Source organism: Sander vitreus, chromosome 22 (genome assembly GCF_031162955.1).
Source record: "Sander vitreus isolate 19-12246 chromosome 22, sanVit1, whole genome shotgun sequence".
NCBI lineage: Eukaryota > Metazoa > Chordata > Actinopteri > Perciformes > Percidae > Sander > Sander vitreus.
In genome coordinates this window covers 22,697,289-22,723,945 of record NC_135876.1, presented here as the reverse complement: position 1 = coordinate 22,723,945, position 26,657 = coordinate 22,697,289, and the positions used below count along the sequence as shown (strand labels likewise).

Here is a 26,657-nt window from a genome sequence, read left to right as displayed (position 1 = left end):
GCTGGTGAATCACATTTTCCTGGAAGTTTCCAACGGTACTGGCAGTGCACACTCAAATCCAGTGTGCCCACCGCATTTTAGGGATTCTTCATGTGCATATTCTAGGCAGGTCTATCTCACTCGTAGGCCTCCTTTATTGTGCGCTCGCTTCCCTGGCAGGTCCGACAACTCAGTGGGCTGAATGTGCCGGAGCTCTGAGACTGCAGAGTGATTTGGCCAGGGCATGATGTTACTGCAAGATGAGCTGCGGAGTGATGCTAGCATATAATTGCCAGTTGAGTTGCCTGGGCGTCTTTGTGGGCCGTGTGTATTCAGGGCGTCAGCTGCAACTTTGCAGGCTGATGGGGTGGTGGACTGTGAAGCACAGATCTCCGTTTAATGATTGCGGAAAGTTGTGCGATTGATTGGATCGCTTTGGGGCACACTTTTTGCACGGACAGCCGCCTTGTCAAGAGTATTCTCGTTAGAATGAACTGCATATCTTGGTTTCTTCATCCACAAGCCCTTTGATTGACACCAAAGGTGTTGCTTTGAGATTTTTAATACCTTTTTTAAATCCCTTGAGGCTCTCCTGGTTTCTCCATTCCTCCCTGCTTACCACCCACTTTCTCCTTCCTCTTGGAAGAAGTTTAGAAAATCTAATAAGAAGAAAAAAACTTTGATTTTCAACGACTTTATGGACTCCATTTGGGGGAACTCTCTAAATCCGCTGTGTCATCAAAACATGAAGAAAACTGCCTCCCGGCCCCACCCACCCCTAGCTTCAGTGTTCACGCGCACATGAATGCATTATGAGTGGGGGTTGAAAGACGTTCAAATCTTGGTCCTAGGAGGGAGTTCTAATCCTCCCACAGCTGGTCTCCAGAGGAAACATCTGTTACGTAGCAGCATCTCGAACTGAGGTCCACATTATGGTAAAAACCACAAATCTCAGTGCTGATGCTTGGTGGAAAACATCCTGCGAAGAACCGCTCCCCCTCTCTAGAGCTTCCTGTGGTCAGCCTCAGTGAGACGCACGTCCCCGACATGCCAAGTTTACAGAAGCCTTGCTTACTGATACACATCTGCAATGGGGAGAGTGGTATGCTGCGTGTGTGGACTTCAAGAAGAGTTTATAGATATGATTGATAGACGTATTGTGTTCTGATTTTGGATGGTTCAAACATTGCAGGAAATGACTCCTCCGTCTAAAAGCCATATTGACTGGTGCCTTCCAAATTCCCAAGCTTCTTTCGTTAATTTTACCACTTAACTAGATTTTTATATTAGTTAAGGGCCTCCAAATAAATGAGAGCCTGTTACTTGCCAAAGAAGCTGCTAGAGTAAGACAAAGTTGTCAGGCTTAATCCAATTTTTAGTAACATTTGGGCAATGTCTGGTAGTAATTTCCTCTGTTTAGAAGTAAAGGGCATGCAAGGCAGATAGATAGGGTGTGCATTTGTTTGTCTTTGTGCTCGGTGGTTTGTTTGTATTTCTTTATGGTTTCAGTTATGTAGGCTGCATCTTCACTGTGTGTATGTGTGTGTGTGTAAATGGCCTGTTAGCCATCTGAAAGCAGTTTCCCTCCCCAGATGATGAATCCCTCATATGTTTTTGATGTCGTCCATGAAAGCAGTTTGCGCATTAAGACTTGCAACCGCACCGCGGCCCATTTCCACTGGCTCATTTATGCACATAATAAAAACCGCTGCACGATTGTATACCCAATTTGCCAGGTGGTTATTGCTTTCTAAATTGAATGAGCCACCCTAAGTGTGATGGTTGGAAGTTGTACTCAGCTTAAAGGCACCATGATAGTTCCACTGCTTCTAGTAGAAACAGTAGACGAGCAAAACAACAAAACACACAAAGGGGAGTTGACTTGTGCAAAGGAGCTGACTATTGCAACAGAATGAGCTGGAGATGCTGCATATCATTCCCATGGAGAGGGACATTTGGGGTACTTGTGTTGTTCCTTGCTTGCTGTGACAGCAGCTCTCTGCAATTTGGGACCAATCCTCTCTCAAATGTTTTTCTTTGTCCGTTGTCTTTTGTGCGTTGGTGTATGTTGTCTTTTGTATTTTTATCCCCTCACAATTCAAGTTAGATTCGCCACATTCTGTTTGTTGTGTGAACATCTGCACAAATAAGTCATGCCCGAATGTGGAGGCGAGTGACAAAGAGGACAAAATAGTTTTGTGCACACTGTCCCTGAATGGTTTGAGCATGAAGTACATAAGTCTGTACGTGGGCTTGTATCTGCTTGCCAGGCCTATTCATGACAGAGGCCACAGTTTTGATGTTTGCGTGACCTTGGCCAGTTCCATCTCAGGGTAGTGATGCAACCATCCCTTCCTCTCCTCTTCCTACTCCTCGTCTTCTGCACGGGAACCCCGAGGTCATATTCACTGCAAAAAGCAATAAAAATGCACTCCTACTTTTAATAAAGCAATTATAACTCATTGCCGAGTTCAATTAATTTTAAGTTTTTCCATTAGGAGAGAAGTCTGAAATTGCCTCAGAATTGCTTGAAATTTTTCACACCAGTAATGCAGTGGTGAAATATAATGCTTTTCACAGTTACGTTGAATTTGTGTGGGTTTTTGCGTGTTATTGAAATTAGCCTGCACAATTTCCAGCAACTACTCCACAGAGTTTGCGCACACTTCCTGATTAAGCGTTGTCTTGATTTTGTCTTATTAATTCTTAGTTTCTTGTTTTTCACTGTTGTTTTTAGGTGCTGTGTATTTGGAAGGAGGCTTGGACGAGTCCCGGCAGCTCTTTGGCAGACTGCTTTTCAACACCAAGGTAACTGACAAAATGTTTTACTCAGCTCTAATTTGGTTTCTGCCCTCTGCCACTCTGTAGTGTGATATTCGGGATGTGTATTTGCACGAGCGTCTTTTTGTGGACACTTGTGTATTTACACATCAGTCATAGAGATGAACTGTAGACATGTTTTTTCTATTTCAGTGTGTGGATGACATAGCTGTAATGTTTTCACCGATCCAACCTCTTTTATTTGTCTAAACCCACCCACTGCATGTTTTGGCACCACTACATATTGCACGCTGTCGAAGCATTGCCAGCCTCAGAATGTTAGATCTCGCATAATCTTGCATTACCCTGCAGTGCTTTTGACTAGCTGCTTATTATGTGCACTGTACTTATATTCAAAAACATAAAACAATAAGACTGAGGACAAAAAGAAAATCTGGATAAGCCATAGCATGGTTTGTATATTTTGTGAAATGAACTGGAGGTGTGGAACAATGCGGTTTGCCAGTCTTGAACAAGACACCTGCACTTGTGTGTGTGTGTGTGTGTGTGTGTGTGTGTGTGTGTGTGTGTGTGTGTGTGTGTGTGTGTGTGATCAGCAGTGTTGGGGTAGTTACTTTTAAAAAGTAGTGTTTGCTCGTTACTTCTTAAAAAAGTAACCCGTTACTTTACTTAGTTACCCCCTATGGAAAGTAACTTTTTACTTTACTCGTTACTTTTACGTTACTTTTAAAAGCAGGCGTCTCTGGCAGAGACTGAAGTTAATTATACAAAAACTATATTTGACCATAAAGCCAATCTCTGGTTTATCAGTGAAGTGTCTGAACTACACTGCAGACTGGATTCTCTCGATGGTTCGTGCATTGTCGTAGACACATGCAGCCTCTTTTCTGGAAATCCTTGCGTGTCCGTGCAACCGACACAAGTCCACAGCGGTCCGCTGCGTGTATGTATGAGGCCGTCTCCACCGCATCCATCTGTGAGGTTGTCAGCTTTGTGTCAAAAAGCCACGAAGCTTAAAACGCTCTCAAAAGTTAGCTTCAGCTGCTTCTCGCTCGTCATGATTCCTCTGCTACTGTCACGGCCCGTGTGGAGCTTGTGAGCGCGCAGCACAGCTGAGAAGGCAGCGTCGCTGTCAAATATGTCCCTGGAAAAAAGTAACGTTGCGCCGAATTGAAAAAGGAACTACGTTTCGTTACCGAATTTTCAGTAGTAGCGCGTTACACTACTTTTTACTTTTAGTACGTTACTGTACACCCGACACTGGTGATCAGCAAGTAATGAATAAGTAATGAATGATCAGTATTTGCATTTATCTTTATTTAATTTATCAATGAAATAACCTGCAGCACATCTAGTGTGTAGCAGCAGGCTTTGTTCTAATTGGCTACTGAGGGTGTTTGTCTGAGATTCAGTCGGTGACTCCCAACACACTCCAGGACACACATCTATCAAACATGTTTGATCAGCATCGGTAGACCAGATCAGAGGCTTCAGGACTAAATCTTTGAAAACCTCAAACCACAAAACAACTGGGGAAGATGATCATTAATTGGGAAACATCCCTCTTAAAACAAACTAGCTGGAAATATAAAATCTATTTAATTTGACTGAAATACTTTTCTATACACTTCTATACACTTAGGTTTTTGTTTACACGATTTTCTTCAGGGTTTAAGTTATGTCTATATATATATATATATATATATATATATATATATATATCTCTATCTCACTATAACAACAAAACATTTTGCCTTAATTTGTCTCCATGCCTGACTTCTCTACTCTGTGGCCAGCCATTGTGTTTGAGCTCCAACTGTAGAGTATTTATTTCCTTGTGGAGAGCTGAAACGTCCTTGGTCCTGTTTTACTGTCATCCTTTGGCCATGAACGTTGATAGTTATCAAGCTATTGAGTTGTCATGAATTGGAGGTCTTTATTTGTATGATAAGATTCCTTGTAAAAAAACGGACTTCTTTCACCTGCTGAACATACACACAATACACAAATAAACCAGCAGCATTGACTACTTTGATATCCCACGGCTGTTATTTTGTTCATTTCATCAGGGAGACAACAGATGAGAGGAAAGTTTGACATGCTTCTGATAGAATTCCATAAGCATGATGGTGGAACATCCATGTGCAATGAGTGAAACAAAATATAAAGACGGGGTTGTATTAGTAGCATGTTTTATGGGGAAAAAAAAGGAACCCAAGTAGACAAAATCAATCTGTATTTTATATAAGAATAACTAGAAAACTGCATCACATGATCTTAGATTAGTGGTAAATATAGACATTCAAGCTCAGAGATGCAGACAGGACCAGTCAGGAGCTAAACCTTTCAACTGAAGTGAAAAAATATCTTGAAATCAATTCTAACATCTACTGGGAGCCTGTAAAAGGATGGCCAAAAGTGGGATATGTGATCTGTATTTGTTGTTCTACTTTAAAGAGTCTCTAGCAGTTTGAACTAGAGTTGGTCCGCTGCCAATACCAGTATTGGAAATGCCTCCGGTACTGCCTAAAATGCTGGTACCACATAATTTAGCCCCTAAAGCCCCCAAAATCTACTTTTAAGTAGTTTATGTTCTTTGTCCGTTATGACTGACTAGATAAGAAAAGAAAGTTCAATGGCATTCAATCTCTGTATGCATTTACAAAGGGATTAACCTGAGCATACAACAATGCAACTAAGATCTAATTCAATTCAATTTTATTCATAGTATCAAATCATAACAAGAGTTATCTCAAGACACTTTACAGATAGAGTAGGTCTAGACCACACTCTATAATATACAAGGACCCAACAATTCTAGTAAATCCCCCAAGAGCAAGCATTTAGTGCATAGGCGAGGAAAAACTCCCTTTTAGGGAGAAACCTCGGACAGACCCAGATCTGTGACATTTACAAAACCCGTCTACTCAAAACTGGACTGAAAATACCGAAAGATTCATCACACCCTGCTCATTCCTTTTTTCACCCCTCTACCATCAGGCAGAAGGCTAGAAAGTATCAGATCCAGATCCACCCGTTTTTCAAATAGCACTTACCCGCAGGCTGTGAGGGCCCTCAATTCACACCAACAATCCTTATCTGCTCTGCTTACACAGCTACGTCTTCCTCAGGGTGACTAAATGCACTAGCACTTTGTCTAATCTATTTGTTTATTTATTGTATTTACACATTGGTAGCAACCCGTGTCTTTTTTATTTTTTATTTTTTTTAAATCTGCTGTTTTTGTGTATATGTCCAGTCTGATGTGTTGTCATCCTTGTCCTATACTGTCCTTTTTGGGGGTCCAAAATCACCAAAATGACTTCCAGGCGTATTTGCGTCGCTTTGGCATTAATAAAGACTTGACTTGATAGCAATCATATCACACCCAGCAGGGTCAGTAGTGTACAGCTGTTAATTAATAATAACATATATCATTTTTTTGAACCCACTGGTATCAGATCGGTACTCGGCATTGGCCAATACGCAAGTTAAAGTATCGGAATTGGGAAGGAAAAAAAAATGGCATCGGAACATCTTCTCATGAGTGCGAGCTTTGCAGCTTATGCAAAGAAAAAAGGAATTAAAGTGGTCAGTACAAAAGTAATGAAAGCATAAACAGCTGTATCCAAATGTAAAAAGGATAAAGAACATGATTTAACAACCTTTTGTACATGGCCTTCAACTTTAGAATAAGAAGTTTAACGATAACCAATAACAAACTCTGGTCATACAAGTGAAAACAGTACCAGATTCTCTGGGGGCTTAGTAAAGATGACTCTGCTGCCGACACAAATCCTCTCCAACCTGTCAGCCAATCATGTCAGTAGTGGTACTGCAGCTACGCTCTGCACAGTCCAAGTTGCACTATGAAAAACCTCTACAGTGCATAACGGTCATTAATAAAAATCACAGCCATTAAATGTTGTCAATAGCACACTTAATGCAGTACAACTATGGATGCTGAGGGAGCATATTGGTTAGGTTGCATGTGAAGTTGTGCATGTGAAATTTTTAGACATAGAAATAGAAATAGTATGGCTTCTCACCCCCCTGCTGAATCCCCCTGGTGGCTGCTATGTCAACAAAGCTGAGAGGAGACAGATGGACACAGACCAGAAAGCCAGGTGGTATGATGGGTATGGGGGTGGGGAGTTGTGGGGCAGGGAGATGGATGGACACAGGGTGAGTTACATTTCTGTGGTCTGCAGGACTACTCTCATCCTTCTGTATTTCTAGCTTAACACGTTTCAAATGAGTCTTCTCACAGCACATTACCAAACTAATGAGAGGCAGTGCAAAATTGAAGGACTCTACATTTTTCTGTATCACACCCGGCAAGGTTTTGCTGCTCCAATTTGTTGGTATGGTATTCCATTCACACATGGGTGATCAATGCCATTTCCCCTTCTTTTCTCTCTGTAACAACAGGATGCTGGCTGGTGTGCTCCCCTCTTGTTTTCTCTCTTTCCTTTCCATTCTTTCCTCTCTCTAACACTCCAGGATGTCATTCCTCCCACAGATGTTTTGCCCCAGTCCTCTTATGACAAGTCATCACAAAAGCTCCACAACTCCAGAGGTAGAATTTAGAATTGACTACCTAAGACAAAGCTTGCATGTAATTTCCACCTCAAGACCTAGCCAGACAAACAGTGGCCCCAGTTTTTTTCTCCTCTCCTTCTCTTTCTGTTATTCCATAATTGGTATGGCATTCATGGCTGGAGCACAGCTATATCCGTCCCCTTGTTTTTTTCTCAACATATCACCTTTGCTGGCACTGGTTCACAAACAACGGGGCTCTTGCTGAGGATGGAATTGAGCTTCATTGCACACAGACGCCCGGAGGAACAATGGATGCTAATTTACTAATGATGTTACCGTGGAGGTTATTAAAGCATCAGTAGAGAGGCAGGAAGCCTCTTCTTCAGTGGAAGCTGCTCGATTGCTCTCAACCTGGACTCAACAGCAGTGCAATATAGCTGGGGAAAGCTGTTGATGCCACTGTGCTGTCATGAGGGAAATGTCTCTTTTGAGGAACAATCATCATATTGAGGATCCCACTAGTTACCCGTGGGCTAATGTGTTGGCTTTTATTAACACCACCACACAAGCATACACAACTGAGATGGTCACCATGGCACTGCGATTGTCGCTTTTGGTAGTATGGGCATCCCAGCCTTCTTCCTACCTCCTTCACTTCTGTATGCAGTGCTAAAAAGGGTTTTAGAGCGTTTATCAGTGTTTTAAGCCCCCCCAACGTCTCCTTCCAGGCAGCGCTGCCTGGAAGGCACTAGGATTAGGCAATGGTTATGGTTAGGGTTAAGGTTAGGTGCCTTGAAGTCAACAGTCGCAGCACTGCCTGGAAGGAGACGTTGGGGGCCTAAAACACCATCAAGCTTTTAGAGCAGCTTGAGATGGCATCAACTCTTTGAGTCTTTCAGCCTTTTCTCCACATTTTGACCTAGTTAATTGTGCTGGTATGTATTCTGAATTGAGTGTTTTTGCAAAAAATTGCCTGTATATCACGTTTTAACTGTATTTGATAATCATGACTAACTATGATGTTATTTTGATCTCTTGGTACACCAGTAGAGTGTGCCAGGCTTACATGCTCAGGTGAAAAAATTGCTGACAACTCCCTCCATACTAAGGTCACCTCACTGGCTTGCACCAACAGTAACCTCTGCCTCTGCTTCAAGCTAGTTATTTCTGCATGAACACAGATTATTAATTTGTTTTCCTTTTTGAAAGATCATCCACTGGACATTAGCCTTTCTGAGAATGAGTGAGTGTTTCTATTTTCCCCTTACATGAACCACAAACAATACACTCCACTTCTCTTTTCACTCAGCTGCTCTTTACCCCAATGTCCCTTTCTGTTCTCTGTTGACATCTCTGCAATTTGTATGCTTTGTCGAGTGACAACTACAGCCAATATGTCCAATGTTTGACTGAGAGGGTGTTCTCCATTGCGTCCTTGGTTTGACAATAGCTTGGAAAATGAATGCATGCCCACATTCAGCTATTTTCCATTCACATACACGTTTCTGCTCAAATGAACTGTAAAAGTTGTGCTCTTCACCTCAACAATAAATCACATGATGGACTTCACTAAAGAGTCAGCATTAGTTTTCTCATATTTGGAAGTTCACCTTGACCATTCACTAACAGAAGCCTCCGTTTTGAACATAGGGCTGGCTTATGTTGGTATTGATTAGCGACGCTACCGCTTATCGATTTCTCTGCTGCACTACTACGTTTGATGGATTGATTGGCAGCCTGTAGCTAGAGACCAATTTGTCAAGAAACACTGGACCTTGTCAGAGAAGAGCACCATTATGTCCCAATCATGAATGGCCAACAGTCCCAGGGATGTGGGGGGCTAGGGTGTGGGTACAGGGCGTAGTGGTGTTGACTATTTACGGTTGGCTTGTGAGCCCTGATTATGTGCAAGACTGAGCCTGCGTCTCGATCCTCCCCGCTGGATTATAGCAGCGCTGATTGAAGCCCACCTTAAAATGGAGACCATAGCAGGTTTGACCAAAGCCGTTGACATTCAAATAAACATGTTTGCATATGTTTCTTTTTCTTCCTTTTTCTGTTTGTAGCACAAGAGCTCCTTCCTCCAAATGGCTGGGATTCAGCTGCTGCACATGATGATTTGTGTCCCCAGTAATTATACCTTCCTCGTGCTGGGAGAGAGAGAGGAGGAAGAAAAAAAAAAAGCTGTTGTTCTTAAATCCCCACTCGATGCTGGCTTAATCATTGTCTGCCTTGTCTTTAGAATGGCTGTAATTGAAACATTAGCTGTTCGGGTCTATATACAGCATGTGGGTGGATCGCCCGCGCCCTGTGGATGGATTTTAATCATAAGCCTCGATCACAAGCTGAAGCAACTTGTGTGTACTTCACTTCCTCCTGCGTGTGCGTCCTACGTTTTAGATGCATCCCTTTCATGTGTATTTTATGGCAATTTGTGTGGCTGCAAAATCATCATGACGAAATCCGATGTTGTATTCACAAGCAGGCTCCGTGTTGCCTTGATATCTGCTATGTACTTAGTGCTTTTCAACTCCAGTCCCAGGCTAGGAGACAAGCAACCCAAAGGAAGCTTTTGCTCAAATGTATTGACCACTTTCATTAATTTTTCATTGGCTGCTTAAGGCAATGGGTTGCCAGCTGGGTGGGTTGAGAAGATGAGGCATCCATTCGCTGACCATACACAACCCCCTTGTGGGCTAGCGCCGCATTTTAAAGGTTTCTCTCCTTGAACATTTTAAACACCTAAGTGATACTGTACTTTGGAGGCCCTCGCCACATCTCTATCAGTGCTATTACTCGCCCAATATTAGACCCCAGGCCCAAAACTGCTTCTGACTGGCGTTGTCCTTGGCAACAACTTGAGAGACACAGCTTCTGCTCCTCCTCTCCGTTTGCTGTCTATTTCAGCCTTTGTCTTTTCTACCATTGGATCTTGTGGGGTTGCCTCAGAGCAGGGTTTAGGAAACATGTTGATCTTGCACATATTTCTGTCCACCGGCATGGGAGGCAAAAGGAGTCCAGCACTGTCAATGTGTGTCCCCGGGGACAACACACTTCTCAAATCCCACCAACCCTCAAACCGCAACACCCCTCGCCTTCTGCTCAAATCCACATGCCCCCCCCCCCCAACTCATTCCCCAGTGGGCAGTCGATACACAGACCTCTTGGTCTGAAAGAGAGATTCTGACTTATTTGCTGTTATTTCGACATGACAGGCTGTTGTTTTCTAATAGACAACATATCCCCCAGCCTATTATCATACACATCCATACAATTCACTTGTGTAAATTATTATTTATTTTTTTCACAGACCGCATTCTGCTGGCAGAGGTTCAGGAGGTAGAGCAGGTCATCCTGTAATCACAAAGTTGATGGTTTGATTCCTGGCTCCTCCTGTCCGTATGTTGAAGTGTCCTTGAGCAAGACACTGACCCCAAAGTGCCTTGCATGGCAGCTCCACCACCATATATGAATGTGTTTGTGAATGAGAGGCAAATTGTAAAGAGCTTTGTCCGGTAAGGTAGAAAGGCGCTATATAAATGCAGTCCATTTACCATTTAGCTTGTGGGCTTTGGTTCTTTGGTTTTTTCCCTTTATATGTACAGGCTAACAATAGAACCGTGGACAGTTTTCCTGTCCATCGGGGTAGCCAATAAAACGTTTCAGTACTACCATTATATCACAGAAAGTGCACAAGGCTGATGAAATCCAGCAAAAATAAATGTTTAAATACTTAGAAATCCACCTTTATCATACATGGTTTTACTTGTGGAGCAAACACGTATTTGAGGCTGTATTTGCTGCTTATATAATATTTTTAGGAATGTCTTTTTTTTTTTTCTTTTTTTTTTTTAGTTTCTTTAGTTTATTTCTACCGGTAATACATTGAAATTCCTTTCCACCGACTGCTCATCTCTCTTCCCCTTTCTTTTCTGTCTTTGCAGGGCCTACAGGAGGTCTGGCTCAACTACCCTCAACATCCCCTGCAGGTTGGTTGAGAGATGTTTTCTTATTGATGTTTATTTTGGGCTAGGTGCCTCTCATTAAAACTCACCTCACCCCCAAGACACAAACTCATTCTCTCATTTGAAGTTTTCCAGCCTGTGTGTGTGTGTGTGTGTGTGTCTGTCTGTCTGTCTGTCTGTCTGTCTGTCTGTGCGCGTGTAACAGAGGTGGGCAAGCTGTTAGTTTGAGTTCTGAGTTCTTTATAGCTGTCACAGGGCCCCCAGTAACCTTCCAATAGTCTTCATTGTCCTGCTCCCTGTGTCTGCTCTCCATTTTGGTGGAGACCCTAATCCGCTTTTTCATTTAACTAGTCTCTGCCTCTGTCTCCTCTCTCTCTCTCTCTCTCTCTCTCTGTCTCTCTGTCTGTTGTGCCTTTCTTTGCTTTGCATGATCTGCCCAAAAACATTGAACATGTCAACAGTGTTTGTTTGAAATTAGGATTTGGAAGAAGAGATCAAAGATGCCATAACAGGATTACAGTCCCGAATCACATGGGGCCTCCAGGGACCGTCAGGCATCCTTCTCTCTGATGTGTTTGTGGGGAGAGAGTGTTTCTTTGTGTGGATGCCGAGACTCATCTTTAAGCAGTTTATTCTCTTCATCTCCCTGCGTGTGCATGAGTGCTGCTACGTCTTCATATGTACATTTTTGCATACCCATGTTTGGCCCGCAATAACACTATGCTTCTGTTTTTGGTACATCTGCGTATATTCTGTATATATATGTTGATTTTTTTTCCTCATCTTAACTCCTCACCCCTGTATTTTTCATCCCCAAATGCTCTGCAGAGAGCCTGGATGTTTGTTGTGCATCTCAGTTCTCAGAATATACCCATTGTATCCCACCATCTGTGTTCCTAGTGAGTTGCACAGTGGCGAGCACCGTGGTCGGGGGTGGAGCCCCGCGGTCAGCCCTACAACCGCTCTGTGGTGCGAGGGGAACCTCCACAGTGTGCTGCCTTAGTAGTCATTAGCCGCTTCTGAGCCGCAGCCTCATTACCACACACTGCGTGTGTCTGCGCTTTCCTCAGGGTGGTCCCCTGCCAGTGGGGTTACGCCTGTTAAATTTGGCCAACCTCTTGGTAGCTTGATAGCATCCTGACCTTTTGGCTTGAGATGATATAACCTAAGCAGTTTCACACAAGGAAGAAGATCTTTTCCTTCATTATTATTTATTTATTTATTTCATTATTTATTGTGTAGTTGATGAAAGCCCCCAGGAGTTTTGGCGAGAACATTATGCCGCAAGTTGTTGCTGAGAATTAACAAGGTGTCACCCTCGCTCCCCTGCCCACCAAGACGAGGAAGACAAAACGGAGGTGAAAGAGGAGCCGTCTTAATGAGGTTTGAGTGGATGGCAATGGCAACTCACCATGGCGTGTGTAATTATGCGTCCACCCGTCTTTGGCATACACGCATCCATTAGCCTTGCCACCGCCGTGCCCTACAGAGCGCAGTGGAATGCTTTGTGGTTGACAGGCACATCTTTATGTCTTTCGTGTTCGCTCGATTCGCACCAGCGCGTCATCACCCCTAGCTCTCCAGAATAATTTAACGGAACGTCATTTACGTTGAGTCTGGATTTCAAAATTCCTTCTCTGGTTTACTGGGGAGAAACATGAGTGTCGGGCTTTCTGGGCCTCAAAAGACCTCGGCTCTGATTCTGCTTTCTGTCTGGACTGAGCTGAAAGTGATCCTTTGAAGCCATTTCAAAAGTGTATTTTTTTTTTTCCTCATAACTGCTGTTGATTTTTTTTTTTTTCTCCTCTCCACTTCGTTTGAAGCCTTGCTGCTGGCCATTCCCCCTAAAGGCTAGCTAGCGCCTATGAGTGCTGATCTCGTCAGATGCCGTTAGTTGTGATGCATGACATTTAAAAGCCTTTTGGTAATTAGCAGAGGGGAAAAAAAGCAGAAATGAAATGTTTCTTCAGACATATTGGAAGATGGAACCATGACATTACCGGCAGCACTCCAATTAAAATACTGAGTTTAAAGCCACGCACTAGCTTGACATGGGAGACTCTGAGAAAGCTGTTTACACGACATTCCTTCATGAAAATGCAGTCAAAGAAGATGCTGGAAAATGAAAGTGGCCATCTTTCCCTGGAAAGTCTTGATTGTAGCTTTCTTTATTCTTCTTTTTTGGGGGACAGAGTCAATTTATTGTGCTTTCCCTTTGAATGTCGATGTTTCTGTTTTCTTTGGGAACGATGTCTTGGTCAAGCATACAGTTGCTCCACGCAGACACCAATTAGATGTTTCTAGCCATCTAATTAATGCACCCATAACGATATCTCTTGATTCAACAAACATGCATGCACATAGCATCCCATTTATTTTTCTAATGAGCACAGACATGAGCAAATACTGTAGTTAAAGCGGGCGGCATGTTTTTGCTGAAACCGTCTACCGCTGAACTCACCAAGCCCTAGAGCTACTGTTAAAGACATAATCTACAGCAATTTTCACAACCAAAAGCTATTCTTTCAAGACCTATCAACGTCACAAGGCCAGGAGTCTCTGATATAGCCTGGTTTAGACCAAACAAGACCACAGATAGTAATTGTGACAGTAATTGCCTGAATCACCATATGTAGAGGAAAAGAAAAATGCGAGCTGTTTGACTTAAAACTTAATGACTAAGAGATTCCATCTGCTGCAGATCATCTGAGTTTGTTTTGAGGCGGAGCAAAAAAAACACACACACTCTAAGCAAGCCCTCAAGGAGCACACACAGGTTCATTTCATTTAAGGAATGTATGTGACGCTCTTATGTGGAACGACTTCATTGAGCAGTAGGTAGGGTTTTTCTGTATCTGGTTTAAGGATCCTCGAAGTGGTCACACTGGTTATTACTTGACACATATTTGCTCTGTTCTACTTTTGGTTTGGTTTCACTCTGTCATAGATTAATACATACGTATAACATACTTACTGCAAAAATATATGTCGTACATAAACAAGAGCAATACATTCAGTAAAGTATGGGATATGGAGACTGCTGTGTCATATTACAGACTTAGTTCATATGTATTCATATGTACTATTCAAAACAGGCACATCTGTGTATTGCACATTGTTTTGTCTTGTTTTTAAGAAAAGAAAAAAAATAGTGTATGACATACTCAATGACAAATAAGTCATATTTAGAATCCAGTTCAAGATCCTTGTGATCACTTTTAGGCTCTAAAAGGCCTTGGGCCTGCGTGGTCAGGTACCTGCCTACATTAAAGAGCATCTGCAGCCCTTCATCAGCAGCAGGTCTCTGAGCTCCTCTGATCAGGGTTTGATGTTTGTTCCTCTCAGCTCAAGATAAAAGGAGACTGTGCTTTTGAGGTTGTAGCTCCTAAACTTTGGAACCCTCTCCCATTGGACCTAAGACCGGTGGACACTATGGACACTTTTTAAAAGCAGCTCAAGACCCATCTGTTTAGACTTGCTTTTTGTTTAGTTTTTAGTTGTTTTTTTTTAAAACTGGGAAAACCATTTCTTTATAGACTTGGCTTAGTGAATGGTGGCATTGTGATGTTGTAACAGGAAAGGGACGGACACAAACTGTTGAAAGTTGGAAGTACAAAAAATATGAATTGTGTGCTGTACCATTAAGACTTTCATTGGCCCAAACAATGAAGCAGATACATGCATTGTGGCATTGGTGTCCAAAACAATACTTTCTCTACATGCTATTTTCTTGTCCTTCGCCAGGTCCAGGAGCCTCAGACGGACAGGCAGTTGATTGAGACGTCTCCCGTCCTCCAGAAACTGACCAGCTTCGAGGACTCTATCGGAGTTTTGTTCACACATGTGCGTCTTCTGGCCAGAGCCTTCACCCTGAGGACTGTGGGCTTCAATCACCTCACCCTGTAAGTACGGTCAGTGTTTGTTTGTCGATAATGGAGTTCCAGCCAATTAAAATGCAAAGTGAGGCCCCCGGTAGTTGATGTAATTTGCAAGGATTCTGCAGAACAAGTCAGGCTTTGTCTGTTGTTCCCTTCAGAGGTGATGAGTCATGATGCGTTATAATATATAATATGATCTGAGATGCTGGGAGTTTTATCATACGTCGAGCATTTTAAATTGTTTTAGCTGTTGTGAATGCGCCGCCTCCTCCTCCCACATCATCATAATGTTCAACCCCTGCAGCTTTTACATTTTCTTGCAGTGACTAAGACTGCCTGTATAACAAGGGATGTCTTGAATGTCAAGTTCAACAAAGTCCCTCAGTGAAAGATAGCCTCTTTCACTGCTTTTTTTGGCCCAGTCCCTAGAATCCAAGGGTCTCACAGCCGAGAGAGAGAGAGGCCCGAGGGACTCTGAAGTCCCCCATATCTGTAGTCTGCCTCTACCTGTGAGGCCGTAACCTCAGTGCCTCATGGGGAATGGGGTTTTGATTCACTGGGTTGTTCAGGGCAAAGGGTTTAAATTTTCTCCTTTTCATTCGTTGCAGCCACATCTCCTATTTGACCGATTTTTTTGTTTCTCATATTATCATGCTTGAGTCCACCTTGTGAATTCCTCGATTCTCACTTAAATATATTTTTTGGTATCCAGATTTAATTTAGACTACATATACTATACACATATTATTGCGGTATTCTTGTATTTAGTTTAGTTTTTTTTTTACTTGTTCTTCTCTGTTAATGGCAACGTTTCACAGTGACCCTGTGGTGATTTATCCCTGACATTGGAAATGTTTTTCCCCCCGCAGCCTTCTGCTATGACATTCGTTCAATAGTCCATAAAGTTACCAACTTCTACGCTAAAATCTTGAAATTAATTGGATGGCTTGGCCTATTTGTTACAAACATGTCATCATTTTGTAGCTGCAATGCAACACTTTCATTCACACTCATGCATTGATAGAATGCAAGTTTGAGAAAGATTGCTGTTTAAGTTTTCACTAATGAGACTGTTCACTCCGATCTGAGGTGTTTCTGATTCAGAGTATGAGAGGGCTGTTTGCAATGGAAGCTTAACTCACTTCTGAGCTTTACAACACAACACAATAGTGAGTTTGACAGCTAAAGCAAATTAGCCTTGGCAGCACACTGGTATCTTATTGGCAGGCTACACTCTGTAATTGCTTGCTTTGATTTGCCACAAGGACATTGGTGTGTGTGTGTGTGTGTGTGTGTGTGTGTGTGTGTGTGTGTGTGTGTGTGTCATGTACACACATACAGTACACTGCTGTGTATGTTATAATCCATCACTTAAATGTCAAACCTCTCCCCACTCATGGTCAGTGAAGTCGATTAGAGGTCCAGAGGTTCGTCTCCAACTGAGCTTTACTTTGAGGACTTTCCAACTCAAGGTTGATTTCAATGATTTTTCCCAACTTGATGGCATCAAATCCAGACACTCTACTCACTATATTTAAGGTGGACATTTCACCTAATGCATTATTTATGTTACAGAATTGTGTTGTTACTTTTCCTGGAGCGAAAGGTAATAATTCTTAAGTTTTCAGGGTAATTTATGTTCATTAGCGGCCAAAGGCAGGTTGACCTAAATAGAGCCGACTCATTTGAAAAGCTGGAACTGAGCAGCGGCTGACCAAAAGGACCAAAGGTTATACCAAAGTGGGTCACGCTGTCGAGATGGAGAGAAGAACGAGGTCAGATAACGGAAAGTAAGGTCAGACAATAAGGTAGGCAGCAGATGAGGAGACGGGGCCCAGGTTGGCCTTCGGCCTATCACTTTTTGCAGAAATGGAGGACAAAGTGACCTAGAAGAAGACAAGAAGCAAGGATGGGAGTTGACCTTGTTTAGAGGCGGTGGAGACCGGAGGCTTCTATCAGACAGCAGAAATGGAGAGCCGCGGCCCCCAGGCGCTGGGCTTCAATATCCTCTCACAGCGGAAGAGCCGGGTGTTGTTAGTAGAAAGGATCCATCTCGTTTTTAAGTACAGTATTTGTTAAATGAAAGTATATTTTGCTGTGCAGCTTTGAGAGTCGTTATTTGAAACATTTATATACATTATATTTTACAAAATAGAATGAGGTTGCACAAAATAGAAAGATAAAGTGAATCAGTAAATGCAACGTTTTTTGGGGTTATTTTCTAGAACAAAAACAAAGAAGCTGCAATAACTTGAGCACACAGGTCTTGTTGCTGCTTCATTCTCAAACATCATTGCAGATGATGTGCATCACAGCTGTTCAGCAGCCAGTTTCAGGTGGAAAATAATGTTTAATGATGATGAGTCATGAAATAAAGGGCAGACTACTCAAATGACTTAATTCAAGAAAACTAAAACAATGAAAGGTAATGTGAAAGCATTTCTCCCTAATTTGCTATGTGACAAAAGTGACTTTTAAGATTAGGCAGTCCATTAATAGCTTGGCTGTAAAGATTTTACTGGAACGTTAAATACAAGGCAATACTTCTATACGTCCTCTGCAGCGAAAATTCACTTAATTCTTAGTACCATCAAGTACCATTTTTTTTTTTCAATGATATCCAGAGTACAATTAAAACAGAAAGAATAAATACAGACAAAAGAGAACGACCAGACAACAACAGAACACCGTTAAAGTTGTGTTTAAGAGCGGAGTAGTTTGCTATCATAGTTTTAAATTGACCTATAGGTACAATTGTGTTTTACACGTTTTAAGGTGTGTTGTAAATTGTTCCAAGTGTGTTTCACGTGGGACTTCAATTATTATATATTATTATTATATGTAGAAAAATGTATCCTTTTACCATACATTACCAACACATTTCTCTTCCATTACCTTTACCCAGATGACACTGAATGCCCCCCGTAATACTGTAGAAAGTAGCTACAGATTACACATTTGAACCTTACACAAGCATGCTCATATATAAAAAGAAAAATTAAATAAAAAAAAAAAAAACATTAGCTCCCAAAAAACACAGAGGAAAAATGGCCTGTGTTCCCCCTCTTTCGGAGCGGGCAGTCTGTCGCTGTCTCCTCCGAGGGGCTGTTAAAGGTATTTCAGATCGCAGTCAAAGGCGAATAAAGACCTCGGCTCCACACTTTACTTCAATTTCCCCCACCTCACTGGAGCATTGTGCCTCTGCTGTTGAAGTGAATAAGAGATGGCTCTTTGTGCTGCTTCGCACAGCAACGCATTCCTCTTTGACCCGCTCTATCGCTGCTTTCTTCCTCTATCTCTTCCCTTTTTTTTTTTCTTTCGTCTCTCACTGTCACTGCACTATTCCCTCTCTCATTCTGCCTCCTATTGGACATGAAATCAGCTCACACTCCACAATTGGTTTGTACCCAGCATAGGCTCTCTGGCATAGCCCCTTCCCAGCTCACATACAGTATGCATGGTATGGATCTTGAGAACATCTGCAGCATGACACACGTGTTCACATGTACAGCTCTGAAGTGCAGGATGAGCAGGGAGTTCTCTCAGCCCCCCCCCCCCTTCATCCCAACCTCTGTTTCTTCACACGCTTCTGTCTTGTAGCAGAGCCTTTTCATTAGAAGCTCTGTGATTATTTTTAATGTGGGAGTCAATGTCCCATCCCTCCTAATGATGCTTAAAGGCAGACTGAAATAAAAAAAAAAAGTAGCTTTTCAAGTTCTTACTTATCCATCTTTGTAATATATTTGGTATCTATCAAAATACTTTCCTTTTTTATAATAAATATTTGAATGTTCAGGTGGTATTTGGGAAAAAAAAAAAAAAAAACTTGAAGCAACTTGAAGACGTCACTGTGGGCTAGGAAATTGTGATGGGCATGTTGCACTGTTTCCAGACATTTCAAAAACTAAACGATTTAAAAAAAAATCCACAAATGAAACACAAGTGAGTAGTATCATGGATCATCAGAGATATGTGTTTGAATGCCAGTTGGCAAAAAAGTTTTTGTACACTTCCAAAAGTGCTTCTGTAGTAGTTTAAGTGACTGGAATTTAGTCATTTCTCCCTCCTCTTCTGCCCTCTTATACAACAGCGTGGGTGAGAGAAGTGATTATGGAATCAATCAGTCCTCTGTTAAGAGGAAAAGGTGGCTCGGAATCACTGGTTCTTCAGAGACTCCGTGATTGACTAAAGCTCAATAAGTACACAATTGGTTGATCAACAGAAAAAAAAATGAATTCATAATACTTTTGATAATCAAGTAATTTCTTTACTTGAGTACATTCCTATTCATGGGAACATTCTCTGGTTCCACCTCTCAAATGTGGGAATAATGTTTGTCTCTGTTTATCATCATTATAAATGGAATACATTTGGGTTTTGGACAGTTGGTCGGACAAAACAAATTGTGAATGGGCTTTTTTAAAATCTGTTATCCACTAAACATTTAGTCAGCAGAAAAAATAGTCAAGCGAATAATCAATAATCAAAACAATTGACAGTTGCAGCCCTGCTAAAGATGCTGTTTCAGTCTTTAGCTCAGATCTGTTTTGGCTCGGATATGCTCATGAAAGGCATAGGCGCCAGAAATTGGACAATAAACTGACCTTTCTTCCTCTTTGAAGTCGGCCTCCTCCTCGTCTTCTACCTCTGCATCTTTCGCTCTCATCTTCAGACTTTCCCCTCCCGCGAGGAGCTCGTATCTATAGATGGATATGTGCGCTGCTGCTGCCGCCGCTACTGCTGCTATATATACCTCCCTGCTTGTACTTGTACCCCCCCGACCCAACGCTTCCCACCTACCTGCCAGCCTGGCACAGCACCAGCCCACATCTGCAATGCTAATCTATAATTCTGTTTAATTAATGACCTGCCTTTCACTGATAAGGGAGAAAAGCAGGAAGCTGATGCACAGTATCGCAGTGCTGCCATTAGCTTTTTTCGAGGAATTGATAGAAGGTGAGTTCTGTAAACCCGTGTGTGTGTGCGTGCTTGCTTGCTGCTTTTACGGGCTTAGGATTTTGACACACTCCTGCAGGTGTACCAGAGGTTTTTTTTAGGCATGTGTTTTTGTTGTTTTTTCCCACCCCAGATTTTTTTCCATTTGAATTGCAATCAAAGCCCTGTGTTTTTCTTCAGAAGGGTTGCTACTTACAGGCAGCCTTCGAGTTGTCACACAGCTTGTCAGTGCAGCTGTTCCCACAGGCCACCCATGAAATGTACGTCAGCCGACTTCACCGTTTCTGTTAAAAGACTAAAAGCCTGGTGGATTTGTCGAGAGAGCATGATGCCTTTCATGCCCAGCTGATGTGTAGCTGTAGAACCTCATGTCAAACGCGCCCTGCCCCCTCCTTTTGCATAGTTTCCCCCCCATGCCCTCCGACCTCACCCCTACTATTTAATTTTCCCCATATCCTTTTGTAACCTTGTCCTTTTCTCTGTTTACTGTCCAGAGGCCACAACCAGAGGATGGAGTTCTTGGGAGACTCTATCATGCAGCTGGTGGCCACAGAGTACCTCTTCATCCACTTCCCTGACCACCATGAAGGACATTTAACAGTAAGATCCAAACCCTTTAATCATATGTCATCACACACACTCTTTAGAGGCTCCTCCGGGTTAGGGTTATGGTTAGGGTTCTTTACTTGATTTGTTGTGTAATTGACTTCTGTCAGCTAGTAGACAAAGTCTTGGAGATGTTGGTACGTTTCTTCAAGCCCAGTTGCCTAAATATTCCAAAATGAATCTCCAGAAGGGCTGGATAGTTCCATTCCCAAATACAGTGTAATAAAGCGCCTGCTTCTTTCTGACATTTCCAACACAAATTGTTATTCATTACTCCCATTCTATCTACAGTGCTCAGCATAAGTGAATACACCCATGCTAAAGTTGACTAAAAAGAGAAATAAAAAATCATCTTTTGGAAAATTGATCTTAATGCTTAATCTTAATTAAAAGAATTAGGAAAAATCCAACCTTTAAGGACACCAATTATCTTTGTGAATGAATAATGTATCGTAAATAAATAAATGTTCTTCCTTAAAATACAGGGGGCATAAGTAAGTACACCCCTATGTTAAATTCCCATAGAGGCAGGCAGATTTTTATTTTTAAAGGCCAGTTATTTCATGGATCCAGGATACTATGATCCTGATAAAGTTCCCTTGGCCTTTGGAATTAAAATAGCCCCACATCATCACATCCCCTTCACCATACCTAGAGACTGGCATGGTTGTATTTCAGTTAGCCTAGTAGCTGGTTTGATTTGCATTTAGAGATGATCTTATGGAAAGTACCCCATGAGCACTGTAATCTTGGTTTGGGTGAATTTCCCTTTTCCTTCCCTCATGCATTGTCCGTTGTCAGATATAATTTTCATTTATAAAAGTAATTGTGTGCACATCCCACCTTCTGGCTGGTGAAATGAAAAATACTAAAATGAAAAATCATTTCAGATATAATTTTCAACCATTTCCGTATTACTTACAGGTTATTACAGTCATTGCTAAGCAATTGGTTGGTTGTTCTATAAAATACAGAAGCTCGATGGCACTCCTTGGGTAATGTAAAGAAGTCCATGACGTGGTTTCCATCTCTGTACTGAATGCATGTTTTTTTACATCTACATCTTTGCACCTGTGTTGTGTCTTTCTTCCATCTTTGTGCTTCTGTTGTCTGTAGTCGCTCAGAACCGCTGTTCCCTGCTTCTTACATGAGTTTCCCTTGAAATGAAGTTACAGCTGGGCTTGTGTGTGGGTGAGGTTTTTTTTCTTTCATTCCTTCCCATCAATCCTTGAATCTCCAAGTGACAGCCAGGTATTCACCCCCTTCCTCTTTTGCTTGTTTCCACAAAATAACTCTCTTCCACTCCTCACCTCACACTGTGCCTGTGTGTTTACCGTACTTCTTGTGATGGGTATTGTCATGAGACAAAATTGTTCAGTGGTTTTCAATAACACATTTGTCTGCAGATTGTTGCACAAGCTGTCAAGCGTCTGAAAAATAAAGTTGTGTGTGTGCGAACTACGGAAACTTAAGCGTGCAAACAGCTTGCAGCACGGGTACAAAGCGAATGATCACACTTTGAACATGCAAGTCCATTTTCTGACAGCGTCAGATGGCATTGCTACTCCCTCTTTTCATTCGAGCCTCAGCACTTCTCTTTGGAAGACTACTCGAGGCTAGAAGGACTGAACTGGGCTTAACCTGAATAAGAACCTTTGCAGTTAGATATTTATTCGTGGATATTCCTTATAGATGGAGGCTGTGACGTCATTTGTTTAAAAGCTTCCAGCGAGCTTTCATTGAGAGACTGAAAGCTCCAGCAATGCCTATGCCCAAGAGTCAAGATGGGGTACATCTGAAATGGATTTCAAATCGGGGAGAAAAGTGCTCATTCAACGTGTGTGTGTGTGTGTGTGTGTGTGTGTGTGTGTGTGTGTGTGTGTGGGTGTGGATGTGTGGCTCCAATTGCATGTGTGCTGTTAAGGAGGGCACATCACAGCAAGACATATTCAGTCATATTGCATTCTATTTGCTCTTTTCCGCATCTTGTAACTATATTTAACATGTTTGTGTTTTTCCTTTTAGAGACGTTAATGTACCTTACCCAGTCCAACTTGTTGTCATCCGCTCAGCTCCAAGTCACAATGCAATATTTAACAGAGCAACGTGCATTCTCCCTGAAACATTTACTCTGCATTACCATTTCTGTATTTGATGAATTATTCCATGTGGGGTTTACTTTGATGTTTTCCCTGTACTTATGTATATTTCCATGTAAACCTGCGTGTAGTGCGTGACTACCGTGAGTACATTTCTGACAGGTGGACATGAAAATGTGACGCTTTTTTTGTTTGCCCATAGCTGCTCCGCAGTTCGCTGGTAAACAACCGCACACAGGCCAAAGTGGCGGAGGAATTGGGCATGCAGGACTTCGCCATTACCAATGACAAAACCAAACGGCCAGTCGCACTACGGACCAAGACTCTGGCTGACTTGTTGGAGTGTATGTTCACATGTCTTTGATTCATTTACAGGCAGAAAATGTTGCTACGCAACCTTTTTCTTGTATGTCTCTCCAGAATGTGCAGTTTAGGAGGGCAGCATCAAGTACCATTATTGATTTCTTTGTTTCCTTTGTGTGAGATGTCAAACAGTGACTTCTCTGCTGAAGACACTATCCCCTATGTGCTTAGTATGACTGGAGCAGTTAGTGATGATTTCTTCTATCTTTGATTTTTGGATAAGCTGCTTATGGTATTCCACCACCTTAATACATTTTTTGGAACAGAATAGTACATGCGATAAAATATGCTTAGTAAAATAAGTGGATGGTGGAAGACATTTGACAGTTAAAGGAACAATTATCTGAATTGTCCAGTGGCTGTTTTATCCACCTTGGCTTATACAGATTTAACATCTTGCTTTCAGGACATTATACAAATTATAATGTCGAGAGTCTCATAACTAAAGCATCAACCAATTAAAACTGAAAACACAGCCAATGTAGGTTTATCCATAGTGGTAGTTATGCACCTGCCTCATGTTAAGTTTGCCAGATATTTATGGGGCGCCATCACAGGAGAGCAGGTTCAATGCCTTGTTCTGGTGCTTCTGGTTTGGCTCTGTTGAACAAATGTTGCCGTGTTTGTGGGTGGGAAATTCAATGTTTGAGAGTGTAGAAAAATCCAACAGCATAGATCATGTTTTTTTTGTTTTGTTTTTTTGCATTAACACTAACCATAAACATTTTTGAAGTTAAAGGACAAATCCGGCGCAAAATGAACCTAGGGGTTAATAACATGTGTACCGAGTCGACCGTTCTCTGGGATTTGTTTTCATGCTAATCGAATGTGACCTGTTTTATCGCAAACCGCTAATTAGCTTATAACTGTAGTCGTCGGGGGACTGGTAAAGTAAAAAGAAATCGCTATTTCTATACCACTAACAAGGCTCAAAATAGCACCACACTTCCACGGAACCATAATGAAGGTCCCTAAGTAAGTGTACAGTGTATTAAAAAGATAGATTATAAAGACAGTACCGTTCACGTATACAGGCGGCTGCCATCTTGGGAAAACAATCATGACCAGTCGAACAATGAACGCCGTGCAACCAGTAACCAGTAACATAGCTCAAGCACGGCGTTCGTCATTCAACTGGTCATGACTGTTTTCCCAAGATGGCGCCCGCCTGTATATGTGAACGGTACTGTGAACATATCCCAGAGAACGGTCGACTCGGTACACGTGTTATTAACCCCTAGGTTCATTTTGCTCCAGATTTGTCCTTTAAGGATCCCTTAGTGTTTTTTTTAAAGCTCTGAGATATCTATTGTTTTTGGCCTTTAAATCCAATATTGGTCATATTGGCACGTCCAAATTAATATTAGTAGAGAATGTAGTGACCACTCCATGTCAACAGAGTTGGGAGAAAAAGGGTGTTATTGGGATTGAGTTAATGTGCATCGAATGGGACCCACTGCAGTCCTCCTTTGGCCAACATAGAGCTAGCAATGACGGGGACTGTAGTACGTTCCATGTTGGCAGAAAAAGTGAAAAAACAAAGAGAAAGAAAACATGAACGCATTCCAGGTCAGCATTCAATAGGCAGACTTTAATACATGAACTTCATATCATTTGCCTTTCAAATTATCTTTTGAAGTTGAGGCCAAAGCAGGGTTGATGACACAGGAAAGGGACGAGGGTCAGCGCTGGAAATGAGTGCTGCTCCTGCACATATGAACAGTTGTGCCCTGCAGCGACAGCAGACCCTCACTGGCCTCCTGAAATATTACCTATTATTCCTCTCTCATGTCCCACTGTCTTAGTCACGGAGATGAGTAAATGCACTGGCAGCTAATAGAAGAGGAAAACAAAGGGACAGCCATGAGATGAAGATGACACCCAGTACCTATCTCTTGGATTTCAAATCTTTTTTTCAGTTCAGTTAGACCGCTCAGCTTGACATACAGATTTATCTTATATGCTATATAGATGTTTCTGTGAACTCTGTGTGGCCCTCACTATACCAATTTCCCGTTTGATGTGAAAACAAGGCAGGGAACTTGAGAGCCATCTTATACATTACCATTACGTCACAGCTGAAGTTTGTCTTTGTTAATGTTTCATTTACATTAGGAGCAGGAAGAGAGCCAACTGAGCAGAAAAAGAAGCCACACATCAACCACCATCTTTTTTTGCTTTTTTATAATTGCTGTCTTTATTTTTCTGTCTGCAGCTTTCATCGCAGCTCTTTACATCGATAAAGATCTGGAGTATGTGCACACCTTCATGAACGTCTGCTTTTTCCCCCGGCTGAAGGTGAGACCCTATTGATAGTCATTCACCACTTGCACCTGATCAATGAGCCGCTCAGCCTGGCACCGCAGACAAAGAGAAAGAACCAGGGAGATGATTAGGAGGGAGCTGATGGCCGGGCCCTAATAGTGCTAGCATCAACGTAATGCCGAACGTGGTGCTTGGTCATTGAATGAAAGTCGTGACGGCGGCTTTGATCGCTATTTTAGTGACCTTTAAAGGTGCAGTAGGTAAGCTTTATAAAACTAACTTTCTGTCATATTTGCTGAAACTGACCCTATGTTCCAGTAGAACTACATGAAGCAGGTCATTTAAAAAAAATCGGGCTCCTCTGGCTCCACCTACAGCCTGTAGTGCGATTTGCAAAAATCCACCGCTCCCTGTTCAGATGCACCAATCAGGGCCGGGGGTGTCTAACTGCGTGTCAATCACTGCTCATGCACACGCATTCATTCTCCCCTTGTGGGGGGAGGGGCTTAGGAGACCGTTTTGGGCTTTAGCAGAAAGGGGGGAGGGACTGAGAAGTTCAAATTTTACCTACAGCACCTTTAATGGAAAACGCAACAGTGTCAGCAGTCTTTTTCTAATTGGTCCAAGAAGTGCTTGTGCTGTTGATGGCGTCCACTTCTGTTCCAGGAGTTTCATTCCGGGCTCCCATGGCCAGATGTGAGAGAGGAAGGTCGGGCATTTTCTTCTCTCAAGCACCATTTGATTGTCGAACTTTAGATAGAAGAGCCCCAAGACTGCCATTTTCCCATTAATAGAGCTGCTGTGGTAAAAGACACAAATTATCACTTTCTATCTCATACCTAAACGGGGATGTGCGTGCACACACATGCTCATGTACTGTACAAGTACCCACACAGCGTGGACCTCTCCTTGTGAAGCTGCTGCAGTGGTCTGATATGCCATGCTAATTGCTGTCTTGGTGTGCCTCTCCAGGGAGAATCCCCAGCTCTGGAGGAGCTGAGCTTTGCGTCATGGTCGCTGCAAGAGAGCACCTCATTTCCACTTCCAAGAGAAAAGAGAAAAGTTGTGAAACAGCCAACACGTCTCCTTACATAGCCTTCTGGAAACCAGTGTTGCACAGTGTGCTGCTTCATCCAATTTGGATGGGAATAGAGAAGCAAAACCAGGGACATAAATGCATAAAACAAAATAGCGTAGCATATAGCAACACTCTTTTGAAAACA

The 26,657-nt window shown here is 42.3% G+C and overlaps 1 protein-coding gene across 2 annotated transcripts in view; it reads left to right on the top strand.

Annotated features, from left to right (window-relative positions):
• drosha (drosha ribonuclease III) overlaps positions 1–26,657 on the top strand; it is an 89,740-nt gene that overhangs the window by 50,291 nt on the left and 12,792 nt on the right. For both annotated transcript variants that reach the window (XM_078280163.1, XM_078280162.1), the window contains exons 23-28: positions 2,717–2,787; positions 11,247–11,291; positions 15,012–15,169; positions 20,596–20,701; positions 23,009–23,150; positions 25,385–25,467. In XM_078280163.1, the coding sequence (XP_078136289.1) occupies positions 2,717–2,787; positions 11,247–11,291; positions 15,012–15,169; positions 20,596–20,701; positions 23,009–23,150; positions 25,385–25,467 (605 nt within the window). The remainder of the gene's footprint in view (positions 1–2,716; positions 2,788–11,246; positions 11,292–15,011; positions 15,170–20,595; positions 20,702–23,008; positions 23,151–25,384; positions 25,468–26,657) is intronic.